Here is a 17,895-nt window from a genome sequence, read left to right as displayed (position 1 = left end):
AGTGTTTTTCTCAACCACCTGAAGTTTGCATCTCAGCCTGGCCCATAATTTGCAGGGCAGCCAATTTGTCGTCATCCCAGAGTGTGCGAGCACAGGGCACACACACGGGGTGTGTGTGTCCCTGTGCAGGCTGCAAGCCCTCTGCTGGCACCCAGTGACCGTGTCCCTGCTGTCTTCATCAGCACACCGTGCCACGGGAGGCGTGGGTTGGCTTCAGCCCATGGTTAACAGCGGGCATCGTTGTGCCACAGCATGCCGGGGTGCTCAAGTAGCAATAGAGATGGTCAGAAAATGTGGAGTGTGGGGTCATGAGCGCAAACCTAAAGGAACATCAGCCAGTCCCCAGCGTGAGCATAGGAGCAAGACAAAGGGCACAGAAGCACCAAAATCCAAGCCAGCAGGTGTGAGGAATAAGAGGAAGAAGGGTTGCTGGCAGCACTGGGTGCAGGTGATGCGGTTGCCAGAAGTTCAGTAAATCAAAATTCCCTCCTGTCTCCTCCCAAGGCCAGGTACTTGATGGATGATGGAGCACATACACAGGTCATCTGAGGTTTTCTGCTGAGTATTTGAGCTATTTTCAAACTTGGACAAGTAGAGTTGAAGGTGACTGAGCTGGGGGTGCTGCCATTACTGTTCCAAGAGGAGATAAGGGACCGAAGGATGCTGGCTTCTGCGTTCAGCCCCAGCTCCCTGTGCTTCAGCTCTGCCCTGAACATCCCATCCTCCAGGACTCTGAGGAGTCCTGCTGCTCAGGAGACATGAGACAGGTAAATACAGCATCAAGGATGAGGAGGCAGATTACCCCCGGAGACAATGATCCCATCCTCTTCACAAAGCAGAGTCACTCATAAAAGCAAATGCTGCCTGCTCACCAGCTGTTCGCTGTCCCATCCAATGCAAAGTGCGTGAGTCTTCCCCGTGCTTGCTCAGTGACCAACCCAGGGGAAGCAGTCCTGGTAGCTCCTGAGGCCCTCCCATCACAAACACGATTAGCGACAATTAAAAACTCATTACAGCTCTAATTACAGCCAATATAATGCCACTTGAATTCATTCCTCAATAAGCTCATAAAACTTGGCACCTATTGTATTTCTTTCCGAGTCCCAATGCAGGCAACTCACACCCTGGGCTGGGTAACGCGACGGACACCGACCCACGCTGGTTCCCTTCCCCTGCGTGCGGCCGTCCCAGCGTCCGGGGCTGTCTTCACCCTCAGCAGGTCCTGATCCCCCTGATCCCCCTGACCCCCCTGATACCCCCGCATTGGAGGAGGGCTCGGGGTCCCGCAACCCATGTCCAGTTGTCCCCTGAGCCGCAAGGCGCCCACCACCAGTGGTCTCGGACTGAGCCAGTTGGATACTGGGAGGGCCAGCAACCTGTGTCTGCCACACCCAGGTTACCTGGGCTGGGTGATGGAGACTCAGTATGAAATCCTAGGACTGTGACATTTTCCATCTCACATTAAATGTCAGTCTTTGCAAGTGAAAAATAACCCGAAAATGCAAGCGGGTTCTTGTGAGCACCTAGGCAGAGCCCACAGGATGTTCCTGGGGGCACAGAAGCACACGTCCTTCTTGCAGAAAACCTTACAAATAACCCTCCCCCAAACAAGTCTGTATACTTTCATCTTATTTTCCCAAAATGGCAACATCTTGTCCCCCCAAAAAAATAAAAATATGTTAATAATTGAAGCAAAATCATTGCTCGGTGAGGTTGAGGCTGTTTCACAAGTGAGTTCACTTCTCTCAAACCAAACAACCCCCTTCACTGCAAATACGGATCTGCTCTTAAACCTGGAGCCTGCGGCAATCGCAGTGCCCCACGGAGCAAACGCAGGGAAGCCCAGTCACCGGGCTGTCACCATCCTTCTTTCAAGCAGGATGCACTTGAGCAATTAGCTCGACTCCCTTTTTTATGAGCCCAGCAGATGGGAACGATAAACTCCGGCACCTCCGCGTTTCGGCCTGGCCCCTCTCCAGGAAGAACTCAGGGAACTCGCAGGAGCCTGCGGCTTCCCGCGGGACCGAGCCTGCAGCTGGAGCCGCGGCGCATGGAGCCAGCAGGTCTGGGGCACAGCCGAGCCGTGGCTTCCCCCATTTCAGCACGTTGGAGACCTTCATTGTCTCTGAAAGAAGTCCCCAAGAACACTGCAGGGCTTTGTGTCGTCTGGGCCTGTACCTGTCCTTGAGCTTTTCACCAGGGCAGGGAAGTAGGAGATGTCTTCTTGATCTTTCCCACCCCAACCTACAAATTTTCAGAATCAGAAATGTCACTGGTTATACAAAGAAGAGTTCAGAGGAGAGCTATTCTTTCTTCCTCATTTCCTTTTTTTATTTGGATGTCAAGGACTCCAGATTAAAGCCCTGCTCCACTTCTGCCCTTTTGTCTGCCAGATGCCACCCTGCAGCAGGACAACGCACACACAGCAGCACAGCCAAGGCTGATTCACCGACTGGTCCAGCTCTCGCTCCTCCCAATGCCGGGGAAGAATCCAGCCAAGCATTAATCAAATTAATTCAGGCGCAATGGGATGCAATTTACAGAGGGCTAATGACTAACCCAGCTGGGCGATCTGGAGTTATAATAGCAGGTTTGGGGCTGTGTCTCATCCTTTCACGTTGCTTTTCTTCGTGAGTAACTCATGTCCGCACACCACCTTTGGGCATTCCCACCGCTCACGCAGGAGGTGGCCGTGTCAGAGCCCTGCTCGTCAGGCAGATGGTGCTGCTGCCCCAGGGGATCCAACCTGCCCTGGGGGTGGAGGACAGCCAGCCTTCACCAGGGCATTGGTCACCCACTGCCTGTCTACTGCTCGTGTCCTCCACCATCGAGGCCTCCGGTGTGTGCAGTGGGAGCTCCAGGCACCACCAAAGGATCATGGCATCATGGAATGGTTTGGGTTTGAAGGGACCTTAAAGATCATCTAATTCCAACTGCCCTGCCATGGGCAGGGATGCCTCCCACCAGACCAGGTTGCCCAAAGCCCCATCCAACCTGGGCTTGAACACCTCCAGGGATGGAGCATCCACAGCTCCTCTGGGCAGCCTGTTCCAGTGCCTCAGCACCCTCTGAGTGATGAATTTCTTCCTTATATCTAATCTAAACATGCCCTCTTTTAGTCGGCCCTCTTTTGTCCCAATGGCTGTGTTCAAACTATCAAAGTCCAACTGCCACATCCCAGTGGACGTGTCCAAACGTCCCCTCTCCAGTGCCTACATCCCAATAGCCGTGTTCAAACCACCCCAACCCAACTGCCACGTTCAGACCACCACGTCCCAACAGTCACATCCCAGTGGCTGCGCTCAATCCGTGTGTCCCCTCCCCGTGTTACACCCACGGCTCTCCTGCCCTGCGGAGACACATTCTGCTGGGGAGGAGCAGGATGCTGCCACGTGGCTCTCTGTGAGGAGGAGGAAGGTCCAGCTTCCTCCCTCTGCCTTTGGCTGGGAACTTCATGGCCTCAGGGCCCAGGGGTGCTGAGAGATGGGGCTATGGGGTGCACCAGCTCCTGGGGACAGGCCACCTCCTGCAAGTCCCCCCCCATGTCCTGCTGGATTTGCTCTGCAGGACAGACCCCGCACCGCACCATTGCCTTGCCATTCCTATAGCAAAGAACAACATCTGTTGCCCCTGGGGACCCTCCCCTCAGGAATGCTTGGTGATAACACAACACAAAGACATCTTTTCACCTGTCTGCAGTTTATTGGTAATGAAAGAACTCGGGGAAAGGGGGTATTGGTAGAAAGCAACAACGCATTCAAATTCACATAACAGAAGATTTGCAATAAGGCCTTGTATACGTCAGCTGTGAAGGAGAAGAGGGAAAGGAATCTATAAAATATTAAAGCTGCCAAATGCTCCAGGGAGCTGCTTCTCACTCCTAAATCTGACTACGAGACATTATCACATTTTCTTCTGCTTACATGAATTCCCGATACAGCTGAAACAAGCATGTGGGCAACATGCAGGACACAGAAGGCACAAGGAGAACACGGCCATTGAAAAAGAGACCTTGAGAAGTGAAAGGAAAGAGCAGATTCGTACACACTCCTGCTCAGCCAGCACAGCACAGCAAGGGAGGTAGGGCCCTTGGATGAACTCTCTGGTGACGGGTATCCGCAAGGAAAATATTTCCTAATGGGGCTGTAAATGTTTCATCCCTGCAGAGTGGTGGAGCACAGAGAGGAGGCAGGCAGTGCCAACAGGGTGGTGTTTTGCTGCAAATCTCCCTCTGGGAAGGAGGCAGAATGGTTTAAGGAAGTTATGAGGGAAACAGTTCATTTCTTTGCTGGATACCGGTTCCGGATGCAAGGGGCTGTGCCGCTGGCTGAGGACGGGAGATGCTTCTTATGCTTCTTTCCTTTGAGGGACTGAGGTCGGGGCTCAGTATTTTACACCTGAAGATTTGACCGTTGTGGTTGTGACACATCTCCGGACGGAGGAGGATCCGCCTCCAGTAACGAAGCTGCCACCTCCAGAGCTGCACATTCTTCCACTGCCAGAGGAGAAGCCTCCGCTGTATATCCCTCCTCCCACTCCACAGCTGCCTCCGACGATGCTTCCTCCTCCGACCGCACATACTCCTCCTCCCATGCCACTGCCGGCACCAAAGCCTCCGACTCTGCCTCCAGCAATGGTGGTTCTGCCTACCACAGCTGCAAGAGAAGGACAGGGTCACTGTGCATGAAGTGACAGCCTGGGAATCCTCACAAAACCCAGGAGAAAAGCCATTCTGCAAAGAAGAGGATGCGCTGGTACTTACAGACATTCACGTTGGCTGGATTGTCTCCACACAGCCTGCGTAGGGAAAGGAACGCAAGATGTCAATCTGATACAAGACAGAGCACTTTCGCTCAGTGCAGTTTCCCAGGTACTTCATTTATTTCCTGCTTCTTCTAAAGACAGTCAATAAGATTGGGACATAGTCCCTGTGGTATTTTTTTTTCTTTTTTTTTTTTCTTTTTTTTTTCTTTTGGCCAAAAAAAAATTTGGGAAAAACTGAGAGTAAATAAGAAACCAAGTTTATATGGGTTGCGAAAGATGACGAAGCCTCAGTCTGCCCCAAGCAGAGGCAGTACCTTGGTGTGGCTGAGATAACAGCATGTCTCACCTGTTCTCCTCTCCCTCCAGCAGCTTCCTGTACATGGCAATCTCCACATCCAGGGCAATCTTGATGTTCAGCAGCTCCTGGTACTCCTTCAACAGGCGAGCCAGCTCCTCCTTGTCTTTGCTCAGGGCACATTCCAGCTCCTCCAGTTTCCTCCTGGCATCCTTCAGAGCCAACTCACCGCGCTCCTCGGCCTCAGCAATAGCTGCCTGCAGCTGCTGGTTCTGAGCAAGGACAAGAGCACTTCCTCAGTCCCCTTCTGTACACTCTCCACCATAGCAGCCCGAAAGGCAAACTGGAGGGCACAAACTGTGGAGGAGCAAGCAGTCTCCTCCACAGATGCTGCATTTCAGCGGCTGCGCTTCCCTCCTGCAGCCCTGAGCACACCAGCCAGCTCTCCCACAACCCAGACTAATGGCAGAACCAAAGGAGATACTCAGCAACCCCTACCTGCTTCTTCACGCTCTCAATTTCTGCCCGCAGCCTCTGGACATTCCTGGTAAGCTCCTGGATCTCAATCTTGGTGTTGCGCAGGCTGTCCCCGTGCCTGCCAGCTGTGCTCTGCAGCTCTTCATACTGATGACACCGAGACAAACAACCCATCGATGAGACAACCTCACAAGCACTCAGCCATCCCCCGTGCTCCATGGACGGGCAGACACTGCCCCAGCTGCCCTTGGCTCTTGCCAACTCACCCGGCTCTGGTACCAAGCCTCAGCTTCAGCCCGGCTGTTCTGAGCGATCTGCTCGTACTGGCGCCTGACCTCCTCGATGATGCTGTCCAGGTCCAGGTGGCGGTTGTTGTCCATGGACACCACCACAGACAGGTCGCGGCTGATTGTCTGCATCTGAGCCAGCTCCTGCAACCAAGCACAGGAGTCAGCCTCAGCGTGCCAGGAGAGGAGGGCAGCGCAGAGCAGCCATTCCGGCAGCCCCAGCGACTCTCCGGACCGCAGCCCCACGGGCACCTCGCCTGCCCTCGGTGCCTGGACTCCCCCCGCGCCTCGCTGCAGCCCGGGCAGGCTCTTACCTCCTCGTAGATGCACCTCAGGAAGTTGATCTCGTCGGTCAGAGCTCCCACCTTGGCTTCCAGCTCCACCTTGGTCATGTAGGCACAGTCCACATCCTGCAGGACAGATCACGCAGATGGGCACCGGCCTCTCCCCATCACTCAGGGGCTGCCAGCAGCCAGGGCCTGCTGCAGGCAGCTGCCCGTCCGAGTGCTGCCTCCCTACAGCCTCCTGCCTCCAGCTCACCGCCCTCCTCCTGCCTCTGGCACTCACCTTCTTCAGCACCACAAACTCGTTCTCAGCAGCCGTGCGCCTGTTGATTTCTTCTTCGTACCTGTGGAAGGTGATGGACAAGATGAGGCTCCTGCAGTGCTCGAGCAGCAGAACCCCTGGCCTTGTGCAGAAGCCTCCAGCCCCCTTTGGAGAGCTCCCGAGCAGAGGGAAGACACAGCAGGCACTCGCAGGCTGGCCCTGCTCTCCTGCCTTGCTGCTTCCTTCCTCCTCGCTCTGTCTCGGCACTTACTTGGTTTTGTACTCCTCGACGTATTGCCGCATGTTCTGCAGTTCCGACTCCAGCTCTCCCCTCTGTCCCACTAGAGACTCGAGTCTCCTCCTCAGGTTCTGGATGTAGTTCTCAAAGAGGACATCCAGGTTCTTCCTCGGCCCCGAGGGCCCTTGCTGCTGCAGCAGCTCCCACTTGGTGGAGAGCACCTTGTTCTGCTGCTCCAGGAAGCGCACCTGAAAGCCCACGGAGGCTTGTGTGAGTTATGCACCCTGGAGGGCAGCACACTCCTCAACCTCCCGCTTCTTTGGGAGGCCAACAGAATCATTTCTCAAATGACCAAATGTCTGGCTGAAAAAATGACTGGTTGAGAGCCATTTTTCCAGGAGGAAGTTTTCTCCCTTCTTCCTCCACTTCTCTTTCTGTTATTCTTGAATTTGTTCCCCTTTCAGCTCCTATTTTTATTGTTTTTCTGAATATCTATAAGAATGTTTAGATTCCATATTAACAGCTCCAATTGCCAATTTTGACAGACATTAATTTTCAGAAGCATTAGATACTTTCTTGTCTGCATTATAATGAATGAAATCTCGTGTGTCTCTGTATTGGAGAACACTCACCACAGAAGGCACAAAAAGCATTCAATACGTATGTCCTATATTAAAACAGACTATGAAGCACAGTGACAAGCAATGTTCTCCTGGTGCAGACAATCTATAGTCCATCAATCTGTGTGTGAACCAAAATAAGGAACTGCCAGGAATTAACTGAAATTTCATTCCTACTCTCTAAGTTTCTTGAGAAGAAACTACCTTTGAAAAAGGACAGGCTTTAAAGAACCACTTAGGATAATCAGGTATGCCGTGACCCCTTTGGCCTGACTCCCCACAGAAGGCTAGAGACAAAAGGTAAGAAAGAATTCGGGTCAAGCGACCCTAGAGAAAGTCCTCTGGCCTCCCTGCAGATGTAAAATTTTCAGATTTCCTTAGCAGAACTCAGTGAGAACACCGCCAGCCTTCCAGCCACGCCAACACTGAGCGGGGAAGGACAACGCTCCCCCCTCCGCAGCACAGGAAAGTTCCTCAGAGACCCCAACCCCAAGCAGACGTAGTTCCAGCCTCTCACCTTGTCAATGAAGGAGGCAAACTGATTGTTAAGAGTCTTGATCTGCTCCTTCTCCTGGCACTTCACTTGCTGGATCTGAGGATCAATATCAACATGGACTGGCCGCAGGAGGGTTGTGTCAACCTGCACCGGCTGGATGCCTCCAGGGAACCCAGGACCACCTCTCACAGGGCCACCAAAGCTGCCTATTCCTCCACCAATGACACCTCCTCCAATGCTGCCAAATCCTCCTCCATAGCCTCCACCAAAGCCAACAATTCTACATCCGTATCCACCGCCATAAGAGCCACCCATGGAAATCCTTCCGCTGCCACCCATGTTGTGGAGGCTCCTGCTGCTAAAACCTCCACAACGTCCGGCGCCTCCAGTTCCCCTGGATGTGGAGAATGAGCTATAGCTGATCCTGCTTCTGCCCCCACTTCCACCAAAGCCACCACCGATGGCAGAGCAAGAGCTGTATCCCCTTCTGCTTCCGCCTCCAAAGCTTCTGCAGATTGACTGCCGAGACATGGCTGCTTCTTCCAAGTGGAGTCGAGGAGAGGAGAGAGACCAACGGAGCTGTGCTGCTGTGGAATGGATGTGGAGAGAAGTGTGTGCAGTCTTCTCTGGCTCCACGGCTTCAGGCATTCCCTTTTATCTGTTTCTGGCGGTGGGCTGGGTCTACATGGGCGTGAAGAGGAAACAAATTTACTGTCTTCATCAGCTTGGTGCGGTTAACAGATTTTTGCCAAATTGTTGACTCCACCCAAAAATACGCTTTGCAATGCAGAAGAGAATAAAAGAGCAAGAGCATTGAAACAGGTCTCAATGAGTAAGTGGACTCTCATATCTTGCGGCATCTGGAAAAATATGTTTTATAGTGATGTAGTCATGTTCTTCCCTCCTCCTACCTTTCTATCCATTCTTAGCAATTTCTCAGATTATCTGGATCTGGATCTGCTGCATGGAAGCTCAGTGTCAAACAAGCATTCTGGTGAAAATCAGCTAGAATGAGACTTTCACAATCCCCCCAAGCACACCCTGAATCTCCTTCTTATATGGAAAATTGCTGATGGCTTTCCAAAAAGCAGTTTCCCAGTGTAAAGCAAGAATACCACACATTAACATTTAACAACAGTCAGCATTTCTTTTTTATCCAGAAAGGAGGGGCTTAGTTCTTTTCCTAAGAGCATGCTCACCATCAGTTGGGATGGGAGTGCCTTCTTCAAGGGCAAACTCTCACAGAATGTGTCTCCCGGAGGTAAGAGGACCAGACTCCAAGCACCAGAGCACAATGAAGTAGAGAACATGGAAAGCCACACTCCTTCTTTGTGCTTTTCTGATGGGCACAGGAGCTGCTGCTGCTGAACCTGCAGAGGAGAGGAAGGACACTCAACGCTAGAAGTGGTAACGATGACTGAAGACAGAAATATAGCAGAGAAATGTGGGCAGGGATAACACTGACTTGTGAAAAGACTATTTTTTACTTAAGTTGGTAGCTAAAGGATCAGGTTGAGTTCATCATACTCAATCATTTCTAAATAAGGGGCACATAAAAGTTTGAAGAAGCTTTGATGCTTTCTTAAATAGCCAGAGGTGCAATATTTTCTTTGCTGAAAATATGAAGTGTACTTTAAGAGCTATGGCAAGGACACATGAGACCAGAGGAACTTTTCTGGGAGAGAGGAGGTGCTGCCTAAACTCATTTTAGAAAACTGTATTTTTAAGAAACCAGCTGCTGCTACAAATTATCCAGGTATGAGGTAGGAAATTCACCTGAAAGATATTTTGAAGATACGTTCTGAGTCTTAATAATCAAATACACTTTTTAGTTGTCTGTATAAACCTTAAGGAATAAATATATATATATATATATCTTTTCCTAGTGTTTAACTCCAAAAATCATCAAAAATGTCAAAGTAAATATACCTTAAAGACCCCTAAACATTTCAGCAGTCCAACATTATACTCTGTTTAACCTCCCAAGGTAGAATATACACCTTGTGTGTTTGAGTCTTCAGAATCTTCTGTAGGACTTGTGCAACAACAAAGTGTTGTTTGAAAATATCAGTAGGTATCAGCCTTTAGCCACAGACACTTGAAAGCCTTGGGAAAACTGGTTCACACAATAGCTAAAGGAATCCAAACCATTAATGGCACTGAATGCCACTGAGATGGAGGATGCTTGGCTCCACAGCCTCTTCATGCAGCAGGGCATAGGAGAGTGGAGAACATTACCCTTGAGGGACTCAAGGAACACTTGGCCAATGGCAGTCATCCCTACAGAGAGGAGACGCCTTCTCTTTCAAAAGCAGCTTGAATGAAATGAATTAATTCGTTGGTCATTACTCCAGGACAGATAATTAAGTCCTCCACCTCATGCCGCAATCCATTACTCCTGTCCATTGGGTGCAGTTCCAGAGAAACGTAAGGTAGCTAAGTTTTTCATCAGGAAAAAACAGGTCATACCTTCTCATGGCCTTCCTCCAGATTACCACACACACGGGAGACGCTTTTCTCGGTAGGCAGCACGAGGTGCTTGTAACATCCCACATGGCGACTCCACAACCAGGGGCAAAATCTGTCAAGTCAGCCAAATGCCTGGATGCTGACCACATTCGGCACATACAGATAAGACGCCCAGATTGAGTCACTCTGACGTCTTCAGACAAGATGTGTAGATTATTCCAGACCTGGAGTCGCATCAGCCTCCTCCAGGTGAAACTCGATAGGCAGCTTGGGCTCCAGCAATCCCTTCTGATCTCTTACGCAAGGAGCTGTGCACAGCAAAAGTCGTCAACACTAGGCAAAACGTAAACTCTGCAGAAAAAAAAAAAAAAGATGCAGTGCCAGGCTGCAGACCAAGCCAAGCTGCACCTTCAGCCCATGCACAGTAAAGAGATTCTGGCATGAAACTCGAGCAGTGGCATCGACAAGGATGCCACCATCACTCCTCACAGCAATGCCCACAACGCTGCATTCAGGTGCTAAGGCTGAAAGGAAACCGAGCGCTCCAATTAAGCACCAAAGCAGTTGACTCTGCCCCAGGCCAAACCCAAAATGCTCTTGGCAGAGGCTCAGCTCCTCACAGGCGTTGCCGTTCCATCCTCTGCCTTGGGTGCCAAACAAGGCCACCTTTGCCAGCTCTACCGCTGCTCTGCTGCTCCCCACAGGGAGCACAAGGCCCTCTTCCAAGACCCCTCTAACCATTCCCCGTTGCCTCCAGTGGCCCTCTCCCAAAGTCGGCACCTGCTGACCTGCTACAGGGACACTGGTCGCTCACAGGGGTTGTTGTGGGACTCCCAAACCACTACTGAGAGCGGTTTCTGACTCTTTGATCTCTTCTTGCGGTGGAGGCACTGCAGCACAGCGCAGATCAAACACATCAGCATTCTGCCCACCTCCTGCTCCCCGGCCTCCCCCTCGCACCACACCAAATCTCTCCCACTCATTCTCAATGCAGAGACGAGGCACCGAGAGACTTGTCTGACTTTTCAGACGGCCGGTGAGGACGTGATGGCCACAAGTCGGCACAGATCATCCCTTGGTGCCCTCAGGCCTCCAAGCTGTGCAGCCCACCTGGCCACCGCCGCCTTGTAGGCCTCAGGCCAGCTGCTTGGCCAGCGTCCATATCCACCATCCCAGGCAGATGGAGAGGTGGCCTCCCATTGACAGCTTCGCCTACCACATACCAAAGTCCACTCCAAGGCAGAAAACTCAAGTGAAATCTCAACAACAGACTGATCTGATGTCTGCTCCTCCCTGCCACTGCCTGTTTCCATCATGTGTCAATGTGTTTGGATCTCCACTGGTTTAGCCATTATGCTCTGACAGTGTTGCTGCACAAAGCCCATAATTTTCTGTTCCTGATTTCAGCATACCCTGAGTACGGCTTCTTTTGTACATCCTCTGAGAATCTGACATCAAAGAGACAAATAAAATCCCTTTCTAGGTCAGTCTCAGTTTATATCGGCAGAACACTGGTGACCTGTGACGTGGCTAGCAGGGTACCAAGTGCCTTAGTTTGCTGAACCCAATAGGCAAGGTCTAGCCTGTTGATTCTGCACAGTTTTGGAAGATGCACATCTGCATTGTGGAGTTGACTGTACATGATTCACAGGATGAGGCTACATCAGGATCTAACCAAACCTTTCCAGCCTCCTGCACTCCTCCATTATCATGCTACAAGGAGCAGTGCTCCTGCCTGCTCCCATTTACTGCACAGTTTCTGAACTGAGCTTCCAAAACCTGCTCCACTGTAGCTGTGGACTTCCATTTTCAGGCAATGCTACAACTGATAAAAGTCAATAAGCTTTTATCAACATATATCCAGAGATAGCAGAGAATATCCCAAGCAGGAAAACAACCACGAGGATAAATTACTCTAACTCCTGGTTCCACACAAGAGCACCCAAACATCAGACCCTACATCGGAGAGGGTTCTCCAAACACTTCCCGAACTCCTGCAGCTCGGTGCCATCCCTGGGGAGCCCGTCCCAGTGCCCAGCCACCTCTGGGTGCAGAACCTTTCCCTCACACCCAGCCTGACCCTACCCTGTCCCAGCTCCATGCCGTTCCCTCGGATCCTGCCGCTGTCCCCAGAGAGCAGAGCTCAGCGCCTGCCCCTCCACTCCCCTCATGAGGGAGCTGCAGGCCGCCATGAGGCCTCCCCTTGGCCTCCTCCTCTTCTCCTAGGGAAAAGAGACTTCTAAAGCAGTGACGAGCAGACACCGTGAATGTTCTCTGCAATTTATTGAGAATGGCAACATCCCAAGGACATATCACACACAGAAAGGAAAGGAGGGGGCACAGTACATCTGGTTCCATGTCACAGCGGGCCTAGCGCAGAAAAGCAAGCTTGGTTTTCTTTGCAAAGTGTCCACGCGGGCAGGAGGTGTCAGCAGGTACCATGGAGCAAGGGCAAGTGGAGCCCGAAGCCACGGCTCGAGAGTGCTCCTGCGTCTAGCAGGAGACACCGGGCACCTAAAGCTGCCCAGGTGCTTCGCCCCGGGACAATTTGTCCCTCTGGTCGCCTGCAGAGAGGCTGCTTGCTCCCCGGCTCTGCCAAGGGAGGAGTCCACTTGCCCCTGCCTGCCATGCCCCGCAGCACAAGTGAATGGAAGCAGCAGGGTGTACTGCATGCAGAAGCACCCCAGGGATACGGCCATCTAGGAAGCAACCTGACGGAATAGGCACAGAGAGTGTTTTTATACACGTTTGCCACAAGGCAGCTAGAAATGTACAAGGCAGCAAGAAAGGCAGAGCATTTCCCTCCTTTAAATCAGCTCTCCGCGCTGGGTATCCACACGAGAGACTTTTCTTTGCTCAGTTATTCATCGCTGGGCATGGGGCTAGTGAACAGCGTGGCACGGCCACGAGGCTCCCTTCCTGTGAAGGAGCCCGGAGGCCCAGCAGGTAGGTGGTGGACCGAGAGGGACACAGTTCGTTTCCTTGCGGGATACCGGAGTCGGATTTAAGGAGGCTGGGCTGCTGCCAGGAGAGGGGAGGAGAAGCTTCTTTTGTTTCTCGATCTGCCTTCAGGGCTCAGAACCTTACTCCTGAAGACTTGACGGAGGTGGTTGTGACACATCTGCGGACGGAGGAGGATCCCCCACCGGAGCTGAAGTTGCCACCTCCAGACGCGCACATCCTTCCACTTCCAGAAGAGAAGCCTCCGCTGTACATTCCTCCTCCCATGCCACAGCTGCCTCCAGAGCTTCCACCTCCAAAGCCTCCTCCTACTCCACATACTCCTCCTCCCATTCCTCCTCCCATGCCGCTGCCGCCGAAGCCTCCTCCCATGCCGCTGCCGCCAAAGCCTCCTCCCATGCTGCTGCCACCGAAGCCTCCTCCCATGCCGCTGCCTCCGAAGCCTCCTCCCATGCCTCCTCGGCCTCCGGAGATGGTGGTCCTGCCTACCACAGCTGGAAGAGAAGCACAGGTTATGCATGGGGCCGTGGCACATTGCTTCTCCAAAATACACAGCCCACTGTGATTCCACAAGGAAACAACTGAGGATACTTACAGACATTCACGTTGGACATGCCGTCGTTGCAAAGCCTGAAAATGAAAACAGTACCAGTTTGTCTTACTGGAAGTGCAAGCTTTTTCAGCTGAGATTTTCCTTTTTTATTTACTGTATATATTTTCCAAATTCTTTCTGATTTCCCAATTATTTCTTAACACAAATAAGCAACACCAAAGCCACCTCTTATAAGAAAGATGCAAAACATTTCTGAGTAGGGCTAAGAATTAAAGCATGTTTAAAATATGACTTTAATCTCCAGTGGGTTAGGACAAGACCCAATCCACACACAGAATAGTCTATCAAGAATGGTTTAGTCAAATAGACACAAATAAAGAATGGTACCTGTTCTCCTCTCCCTCCAGCAGCTTCCTGTACATGGCAATCTCCACATCCAGGGCAATCTTGATGTTCAGCAGCTCCTGGTACTCCTTCAACAGGCGAGCCAGCTCCTCCTTGTCTTTGCTCAGGGCACATTCCAGCTCCTCCAGTTTCGTCCTGGCATCCTTCAGAGCCATCTCACCACGCTCCTCGGCCTCAGCAATAGCTGCCTGCAGCTGCTGGTTCTGAGCAAGAAGAACAAATTCTCAGGTCACATTTTGTCACCTGCATCGACCCCCAAGCCTCAAGCAGAGGGGTCGAGGAAAAACGCAATATCATGAAGTCAGTTCAACTACAGTGCTTGAAGAAAATGTTTTTGCCCCACACAATAACATTTGTGATCCAGCTGGTATCCAGTGAGACACCAAATAACCCCTACCTGCTTCTTCACGCTCTCAATTTCTGCCCGCAGCCTCTGGATGTTCCTGGTAAGCTCCTGGATCTCAATCTTGGTGTTGCGCAGGCTGTCCCCGTGCCTGCCAGCTGTGCTCTGCAGCTCTTCATACTGATGACACCGAGACAAACAACCCATCGATGAGACAACCTCACAAGCACTCAGCCATCCCCCGTGCTCCATGGACGGGCAGACACTGCCCCAGCTGCCCTTGGCTCTTGCCAACTCACCCGGCTCTGGTACCAAGCCTCAGCTTCAGCCCGGCTGTTCTGAGCGATCTGCTCGTACTGGCGCCTGACCTCCTCGATGATGCTGTCCAGGTCCAGGTGGCGGTTGTTGTCCATGGACACCACCACAGACAGGTCGCGGCTGATTGTCTGCATCTGAGCCAGCTCCTGCAACCAAGCACAGGAGTCAGCCTCAGCGTGCCAGGAGAGGAGGGCAGCGCAGAGCAGCCATTCCGGCAGCCCCAGCGACTCTCCGGACCGCAGCCCCACGGGCACCTCGCCTGCCCTCGGTGCCTGGACTCCCCCCGCGCCTCGCTGCAGCTCGGGCAGGCTCTTACCTCCTCGTAGATGCACCTCAGGAAGTTGATCTCGTCGGTCAGAGCTCCCACCTTGGCTTCCAGCTCCACCTTGGTCATGTAGGCACAGTCCACATCCTGCAGGACAGATCACGCAGATGGGCACCGGCCTCTCCCCATCACTCAGGGGCTGCCAGCAGCCAGGGCCTGCTGCAGGCAGCTGCCCGTCCGAGTGCTGCCTCCCTACAGCCTCCTGCCTCCAGCTCACCGCCCTCCTCCTGCCTCTGGCACTCACCTTCTTCAGCACCACAAACTCGTTCTCAGCAGCCGTGCGCCTGTTGATTTCTTCTTCGTACCTGTGGAAGGTGATGGACAAGATGAGGCTCCTGCAGTGCTCGAGCAGCAGAACCCCTGGCCTTGTGCAGAAGCCTCCAGCCCCCTTTGGAGAGCTCCCGAGCAGAGGGAAGACACAGCAGGCACTCGCAGGCTGGCCCTGCTCTCCTGCCTTGCTGCTTCCTTCCTCCTCGCTCTGTCTCGGCACTTACTTGGTTTTGTACTCCTCGACGTATTGCCGCATGTTCTGCAGTTCCGACTCCAGCTCTCCCCTCTGTCCCACTAGAGACTCGAGTCTCCTCCTCAGGTTCTGGATGTAGTTCTCAAAGAGGACATCCAGGTTCTTCCTCGGCCCCGAGGGCCCTTGCTGCTGCAGCAGCTCCCACTTGGTGGAGAGCACCTTGTTCTGCTGCTCCAGGAAGCGCACCTGAAAGCCCACGGAGGCTTGTGTGAGTTATGCACCCTGGAGGGCAGCACACTCCTCAACCTCCCGCTTCTTTGGGAGGCCAACAGAATCATTTCCCAAATCAACTGTGGCCAACTCAAAGCTCCGAGCTGCTAATGCCTGATATTTCACAGGCATTTTTAAGTTGTGGGCCTTTCTGAAGTTTTCACTTTTGCTTGAATAGTTGTTGCCAATTGGAAAATAAGTTGCACTCTCTCCGAAACATCGGGTTTGGACATTACTGTCATCTCAGCAATTGTGAAGTCAAGGAAGCAATTACTGATTCATCTAACTGCTGATATATTCTGTAAGTGATTCTGTCATTGGTTTCTATTTGCAGTTATATTAATCCAAATTCACTTGAATGGTATTTAACACTCATATGTTAAAAGGATGAGCTCCTTGAAAAAAAAGCTTCATCAAATTGAATTACAGTAATGAGAACTCTTAGAACAGCTAAGTATACTATGATGACTTTACCCTGAATCACTATAAATTAAGCTGAAGAAATTACTGGACAAGAGAATCTACAGAATGTCCTGATGACACTGTCTTTAATCTTCCATTAGCATGAAAACCTTGTCTATTGTTCAGTATTACTTAATAAGACCTTAATTACAGCTTGCTGCAATGGCATCATTCTTGCAACTTTATCAAGTGCTATCAAATGTACCATCAAACTTGATGGTAAGAAAAAAATTCCCTTTCCACACCATGGGAAAGTTGTTTAAAAAGCCCAAGTCCACACAAAATTGGTCCTAAGTTCTCACCTTGTCAATGAAGGAAGCAAACTGATTATTAAGAGTCTTGATCTGCTCCTTCTCCTGGTTTTTGACCTGCTGGATCTGGGGGTCAATCTCAACGTGGACTGGCCGCAGGAGACTCGAGTCGACCTGCACCGGCTGGATGCCTCCAGGGAAGCCGGGACCACCAAAGCCGCCCATTCCTCCACCACCCATGCCTCCACCAAAGCCGCCCATTCCTCCACCAAAGCCGCCCATTCCTCCACCACCCATTCCTCCACCAAAGCCACCCATTCCTCCACCGCCCATTCCACCACCACCCATTCCTCCACCAAAGCCACCCATTCCTCCACAACTCATTCCTCCACCGAAGCCACCCATTCCTCCTCCGTAGCCTCCACCAAAGCCGCCCATTCTGCCTCCATAGGCTCCACCACCGTAGCATCCACCTATGGCAATTCTTCTGCTGCCACCCATGTTATGGAGGCTTCTGCTGCCAAACCCTCCACACTGTCCACCACCTCCAAATCCCCTGGATGAGGAATATGAGCTGTAGCTGATTCTGTTCCTGCTGCTGCCTCCTCCAAAGCCACCACCAATGGCAGAGCAAGAGCTGTAGCCCCTTCTACTCCCTCCTCCAAAGCTTCTGCAGACAGACTGCCGAGACATGGCTGCTTCTTCCAAGTGGGGTCAAAGTCAAGATGAGCAGATAGACCAACAGAGCTGTGCAGCTGAGGAATGAATGCAGAGAGAAGTGTGCGCAGTCTTCTCTGGCTCCACGGCTCCAGACACTCCCTTTTATCCGCTTCTGGAGGTGGGCTGGAGCGGCTTGGGTGTGAAGGTGGAAACCAATTTATTATTTTCATCAGCATGGTGTTGTTGACAGCTTCTCAGTGTAGCTTTACCATATTTGGGCCTGCCTAGAAACACACCCTGCAATATAGAAGTGAATAAAAGCACAAGAACATCGAAACAGGTCTCAGTGACTAAGTGGCCTCTCATAATTTTATGACATGTTGGAAACCACCTTGCACGATAATGCACTTTTCTGCAGCCCCTCATTGGATTCCCAACCTTCTTTAATGGCTCCGAACAATTCCAGATATAGATCTTTCCAATCAAAGCTTCACTGAAAGGAGAACTTTTGATGAAATACAACCTATAATATAGCTTTCACAATTCCTTAAACACACCCTAAATCTCCTTTTTATATGTGAAATTGCCTTTGGCATTTTAGAAGTTTCCCAATCTTCAATGGGAATTCGTGGCACCAAAGTTTGAAGAGACTCAGCATATTCTCCTGCTAGGAAGGAATTACACCTCTTTGG

The 17,895-nt window shown here is 51.7% G+C and overlaps 1 protein-coding gene across 1 annotated transcript; it reads right to left on the bottom strand.

The window, feature by feature from the left end:
* Nucleotides 1-4,383: 4,383 nt before the first annotated feature.
* On the bottom strand, nucleotides 4,384-17,236 carry LOC311220173 (uncharacterized protein; the record flags this gene model as incomplete). The annotated part of the gene is made up of 20 exons (XM_084303635.1): nucleotides 4,384-4,655; nucleotides 4,763-4,797; nucleotides 5,111-5,331; nucleotides 5,558-5,683; nucleotides 5,803-5,967; nucleotides 6,138-6,233; nucleotides 6,391-6,451; nucleotides 6,641-6,855; nucleotides 7,745-8,310; nucleotides 10,417-10,500; nucleotides 11,007-11,082; nucleotides 13,280-13,647; nucleotides 13,749-13,783; nucleotides 14,094-14,314; nucleotides 14,509-14,634; nucleotides 14,754-14,918; nucleotides 15,089-15,184; nucleotides 15,342-15,402; nucleotides 15,592-15,806; nucleotides 16,595-17,236. 20 exons carry the CDS (start codon nucleotides 17,234-17,236, stop codon nucleotides 4,384-4,386), a joined length of 3,846 nt encoding a protein of 1,281 aa, XP_084159761.1.
* Nucleotides 17,237-17,895: the final 659 nt, after the last annotated feature.

This window comes from Netta rufina (assembly GCF_964035555.1).
Source record: "Netta rufina genome assembly, chromosome: 30".
NCBI classification, from domain to species: Eukaryota; Metazoa; Chordata; class Aves; order Anseriformes; family Anatidae; genus Netta; species Netta rufina.
Note: the sequence above shows the minus strand (reverse complement) of the source record. Positions and strands in the feature narration are given on the sequence as shown.